Source organism: Dasypus novemcinctus, chromosome 22 (assembly GCF_030445035.2).
Source record: "Dasypus novemcinctus isolate mDasNov1 chromosome 22, mDasNov1.1.hap2, whole genome shotgun sequence".
Classification (NCBI taxonomy): domain Eukaryota; kingdom Metazoa; phylum Chordata; class Mammalia; order Cingulata; family Dasypodidae; genus Dasypus; species Dasypus novemcinctus.
Genome location: NC_080694.1, coordinates 17,758,732 through 17,764,732, shown reverse-complemented (window position 1 = coordinate 17,764,732; position 6,001 = coordinate 17,758,732). Strand labels below are relative to the sequence as shown.

General features: G+C 56.3%; 1 protein-coding gene across 1 annotated transcript; it reads left to right on the top strand.

Annotated features, from left to right (window-relative positions):
• Window positions 1-1,982: 1,982 nt before the first annotated feature.
• On the top strand, window positions 1,983-2,315 carry LOC139437338 (endogenous retrovirus group K member 10 Pro protein-like). Its single transcript, XM_071211063.1, has one exon. The coding sequence runs from the start codon at window positions 1,983-1,985 to the stop codon at window positions 2,313-2,315; it is 333 nt and encodes a 110-aa protein (XP_071067164.1).
• Window positions 2,316-6,001: the final 3,686 nt, after the last annotated feature.

Below are 6,001 nucleotides of genomic sequence, written 5' to 3'. Positions count from 1 at the left end.
TCCGAGACCCCCGGTAGCCGCCACTAACCGATCGCTGTGCTCGCTAGGTAGGGCCCCAACCCTTCCGGCTCCCTAGGCCAAAAATGGGCGGTAGGCTGTCATCTCACCAACCGCCCCAAGTCCGGGCCCTTGCCGGACTCTTAGACACCCACAAGTGAAAAGTTTCAGTTCGCCGACTGCAAGTTTATTGGGACCTTCTCCTTCCTTTTAACCCTTGGCTCACAACTTGCCACCTTTGGGACCCCGGTACTTATGGACGCCTTATCGACCGGGTCACCAATGCCATGGAGCATGAAGGGAAGTGTTCCCCCCCCCCCAGCCTTGTGCCTACGCTGATTACCATCCGCTCCTGCCTCCAGGGCTCTTGCCCCCCCACGTCGCAGGTTCTGTCCTCTCAGTTGCGTGATAAGGAGGGAAAGGCATCTCCCTCTTGCCCCAGGTCTGGCTCCGACTCGGACCAGGACTCCGACGTGGAGTCTCTTGTCGAGCAGCTTAACAATGCACTCGACCTAGACCCTCCCATGCAAACCAGCCTTAAGCCCCGCCAAGATGGCGAACTTCCTCCTTCTTCCCTGCCAGAAAGGAGGAAGTTGTTTGAGGAGGAACCAGACCTGCCCCATAGGGCGGTGACCTCCCTCTACCTGCCCCTCCCTGTCGAGGGCGGAAGAGCAGGCTGGCCTTCTGACGCTACCAACGTACATGCGTCAGGTCGGCCATTTTATGAGCCCAAGCAGCCATTTTGTGACGCCTTTGGTGCGCGCACGCCTGGTCGGCCATCTTGTGAGTCTGAGCGGCCATCTTGTGCCCCGGCTGGCCCTGCACCGCATCTGCTTGGGCGCCCCCCACACAGACCCCTGGGCTGGTCCTCCGCCCAATCCCTGGGCACCAATGATGGCCCTCCCTCAGCGCCCCGCTACCATGAGCACCAGCCCTTTCACTCCCACCCCAGCACAGGCACCCCTGCTGGCCGGTGGCGCTCCCCCGAGCACCCTACCCCCTCCCGTCTCCTGCTTCCCCATGAATGTCACTCCCTCCCTGCAGCACCCACTCCCCTGGTATCCCCACGACCCGGAGGACATTAGACGCCTTAGAAAGGCAGTCAAGGAAGACGGGTTGGGGAGCCCATATGCCATGCAGATGTTGGAAGAGATTTCCACAAACCTCTGCATCCCTTATGACTGGACCTCCTTGGCTCGGGGTATCCTCACCCCCGGCCAGTTTATAGATTGGAGAGCCCACTTTCATGCTGAGGCAGAAAAACAAATTGCAACCAACACCGCAACCGGCATACAGATCTTGGCAGACGCCTTCACCGGCTCTGGCCAATTCAGCAACCATGTAGTCTACCAGCGCGCCCCGGCCGGCTTCTGGCTTCAGCTGCGCGATATTGCCCTCCGAGCATTTCGCTCATGTTCCGCCATTAAAGCTGACAATTTCACCAAGCTCACACAAGGCAAGGACGAGGACTTCTCCGCCTTCGTCTCCCACGTCCTCCAAGCCTGTGAGCGCAAAGTCGCAGACCCTCAAGCCCAGACAGCCCTTGCCCGAGAGCTCATCTTGCAAGGCACCAACCCCATCTGTAAGCAGACCATTGTTCCCGTCAGAGAGAAGGCAATTCATGACTGGGTTCTAGCCTGCAGTGGCCTAGATATGCATACTGCCACACTCACACAGGCCTTTTCGGCCGCCATGGCGCTGAATGCAGGCTGCTTTAAATGCGGCAATACTGGGCACTTTGCCAGAGAGTGCCCTGAGGTGCCCAGGCTGCCTGCTCCTGTGGCCATCCCCCCCCCCCGCCACTTCCACCTCAGCGGCCACCGCAGGGGGCCTCCCACACCCTGCCCCCGTTGCGGCAAGGGTTATCACTGGGCCCGAGACTGCTGCTCTAACAGCACGCCGCAGCCTTTAAACTCCACCAGGGGCAGGCCTCAGCCCCATGCCCAAGAGGCACGCCCCCAGCTGATGCCCGGCCCCAAACCATAATGTGGACCGTGCCCATCTCCCTCGAGAAGCCCCTCCGAAGCTTTAAAATTAACAACCACTGGTACCAAGGCACGCTCGATTCTGGGGCTGAGGTATCCTGTTTCCCTGCCCACTATGCCACCCAATGGGCAGTCCAAGACGGGCCTTCGGTGGTCGGGGCCACTGGCACGTCCCCCTCTCTCCGAGCCTCTCTCCCTATAGAATGGGAAGATTCTGAGGGACGCCACGGTACCTTTAAACCGCTATTCCTGACCACCATTGACCAAATACTATGGGGCCAAGATGTCCTAGAGGCCTGCGGAGCTGTCATCACCACGCAGCCCCCCCAATAACTTGCGCCACTGCTCGTTTAACACCTCCTGCACCCACTCCTCTGCAATGGGATACTGAGGAGCCTATCTGGGTGGAGCAGTGGCCTTTACCTTCCCATAAACTTGCCGCTCTCAGAGCGCTCATAAGTGAGCAACTCAACGCTGGTCACATTGAACCTTCCACAAGTCCGTACAACTCGCCAGTTTTTGTTATTCAGAAAAAAAATCCACTGGCAAGTACCGGCTCCTCCATGACCTCCGTGAAATTAACAAGCATATCTTGCCTATGGGGTCACCCCAACCTGGCCTCCCACACCCCGTAGCCATTCCGTGCCATTTCCACGTGGCCACCATTGACATTAAGGACTGCTTTTTCTCTATCCCACTCCATCTGCAGGACTGCCAGCGCTTCACCTTCACGGTACCCCTCCCTAACCAATCAGGTGCCTCTGATAGATACCAGTGGAGGGTACTCCCTCAAGGCATGCACAACAGCCCTGCCATTTGTCAGCGCTATGTTGATTGCGCTGTCGCGCCACTACAGCCTTGGGCACGCATTATTCACTATATGGATGATATCCTCGTAGCATGCAAGGAGGCAGAGAAGCTCCAAATAGTTCTCGGCATGCTACGAACTAACCTTGCTGACACAGGTCTTACCATCCAGCCCAAAAAGGTCCAGGTTGAACCACCATTCACATTTCTGGGCTTCCAAATTGACAGGTACGTCACACCAGCAGTTCCGCAGCTCGCTGTCCCAGAGCGCCTCTCCCTCACTGAACTGCAACAACTCTGCGGTAATATTAATTGGGTTTGCTCCGCTCTGCCTATCACCACGGCCCAGCTCCAGCCACTCTTTGCCCTTTTGCAATCAGACTCGGGCCCAGCCTCCACCCTAACACGGCGTATCAGGCTCACCCCAGAGGCCAGGGCCGCAATTCAGGCTGTTAACAAGGCATTAGACAAGTGCTGCCTGCACAGGTTTGACCCCAGCCTGCCTTTGCTGGCTTTGATCCTGCCCACTCGAGGTACACCCACTGGAGTCCTCTGGCAGACTGGCCCGCTGCTCTGGCTCCATCCAGCCAAGAGCAGGCTGCGTAAGATCTGCCCTGATGTCAGGTTATGGATCAGCTTAGCCTCGGACTTAATCACCCTAGCTATCCCTACCTTTGAGGTCAAACCTGCCACCATCATCTGTCCGCTAGACGCCAAGCAAACCGACCTCCTCATATGAGACAATGAAGACATGCAGGTCCTACTAGAAGGGTTCTCGGGTAACTTTGACAATCACTACCCCAGCCATAAGTTACTTCAAGGAATCACCAAGCTCCCCTTTCAGAGCCCCTTCCACCCCTTCCTTACTTCCAATCCTATCCCGTTTGTCACCACTGTGTTCACAGACGCTTCCACCACCAAATTCGCCATGGTTGTTTACCAATCTGCTGTGTTAGAGCCCAAGGTTTTCACCCACATCAACCCGCACTCTGTGCAGGTGGGAGAATTACTGGCTGTATGCCTTGCCCTGCATACCTTCCAGGCTCAGCCAGTCAACATCTTCACTGACAGTCTATATACCCTCCAAGTCTGTCGGGTCCTAGCACTCTCCACCTTCTTCCCGGGCTCTACGCCCATCGACGAAGCCCTTGCCAGCCTGCAACGTCTCCTTGAACACCGCCAGGCTCCCTGGTACATTGCACATATCAGGAGTCACTCCGGCCTGCCCGGCCCCCTCACTTCGGGGAACGAGACAGCCAATCGGGCAGTTTCCATATCTACTGCCCAGCCCACTGGAGATACAGTCAACCAGGCCAAAATGTTGCACGCCAGGTTTCACTTCTCGGCAACCTCACTTCGTCACCTATTGGGCCTGCCCATCGAAACCTGTAAACACTTGGTGCGCAGCTGTAAAACCTGTGCCCCCTTCCTGCCCCTTGGGCCGCTACAGCCACAGGGGGTTAATCCCCGCGGGCTCAAGCCCAATTCGAGATGGTAATTGGATGTCACACATGTCCCATCCTTCGGGCGCCTCAAATATATGCATGTAGCCATTGACACCTTCTCTGGCACGTGTTACATGGTACCCCTTGTGGGAGAGACCACCAAGCATTGCATTAAGGCATTACACCAGGCTATTCTCTTCATGGAAGTTCCATGGGACCTAAAAACTGACAACGGGCCAGCCTATCGCAGCACCTCCTTTACCGCCTTCCTATGACTTTACAATATTACTCATCACTTTGGGATCCCCTATAACCCACAAGGACAGGCTATAGTTGAGAGCGTTCACCACCGGCTCAAAATACAAATTCAAAAAGAGAAAGAAATGCTTCCCCAAGTGCAACCAAATGACCTAGTCACTGCATCTTTAATATTCCTCAATATACTCACCTTTGACAAAGAGGGACTATCCACCCTCCATAGGCACTGGGGCCCTCCTACCGGCCCACACAAGCCCCCTTTGTTTATTGGAAAGACCCAGAAAGCAATACTTGGAGGAGGCCCTGCCCCCTCCTCACCCAAGGGAGAGGGTTTGCTTGTGTTTTCCCAGATGATGCCCCCCAACCCATCTGGATCCCGGGACGCAACATCCGCCCTGCACCCGCAGACCCAGCGCCTGACAAGGAGGGAACGCCGATGACTGAGGCACCTAACCCACCAGATGACGTGCTTCGTTCTGGACGACCCAATTCCTCCAACAGAAGAACAACTGCTCCTCAATCTCTATCGCCGAGTCCGAGCACAAACTCCCCTCCCGCCTAACCAGCCCATCAACCTTGTAGCCCTACTAATCCTCCTTCTCTCCGCAGCCACCGCCCTGCCCACTTCATGACCCATGTGGGCTGCAGTCCGTCACCCTCCTGGCTTTCTTTTCCTCACCCCCGAAAGCCCTACCTACCCCAAGATTTATCATACTAACTGTTCTCTGCAGCTACCGTGCAACCCGAAGGAAGCGCTCCGATCTGTTACATTCAACGTTTCACTTATCCCCCCTCCAGATGCTCTCCTATTCACCTTTTTCCCTAACACCACAGGGTCTAATACAACTACCAGTAGCACCAGAGATCCGGTCCCCGACCTCTATCAAAATGCCCTTATATTCACCCCCTCCACCAGGGGAGACCTTTTCCCCACTGCAACTGGCGCCGACGACACCTCAGGCACCTTTCTGCTTAAATTGGCTAGTTTATTCTCTCCGTCTTCCCTCATCGCATATGGGTCTATTGGACTCCTTTGTATTCTTCTTTTCCTCGTCTTCTATGGTGTGCGCCGCATTCTGCTGTCTCTCTGAGATACTCAAAATCAGCAGAAACTAATAGCTGCAGCCACATTGGCCATAAACAAAAAGAGAGGGGGAGATGAGGTGAGGCAGGCTGAAGTCTGGCTGGCAAGCATAGCCGCGCCCAGTGGGGGATATGCGCAGCCCACCACTCGGGTGTAGGGCGGCTGGAACGGGTGAACTGCCCTCAGCCCCGCCCAGGCAACCGACACCGGCTTGCTGATAGCCAGCAGAAGCTGCCTACGCTCACATCCCCCCTCCCGCACTGTCAAGCCGCAGCACAAGCCGCACCATAAAAGGCAAGGAACTAGTCCCTACCAATCACTCCCAGCCCCGTTCCTTTCCCGCCGGTGCCACCCCTTCACCAACCTAGAATCTGCCTCTTCCCCCCACCAACTGCTCGCCACTGCCAATCCAATCCCCCTTTGGC

Coding starts and splice junctions, on each gene's coding strand:
- LOC139437338 (XM_071211063.1), top strand. CDS start 1,983: ATGTGGACCGTGCCCATCTCCCTCGAGAAGCCCCTCCGAAGCTTTAAA.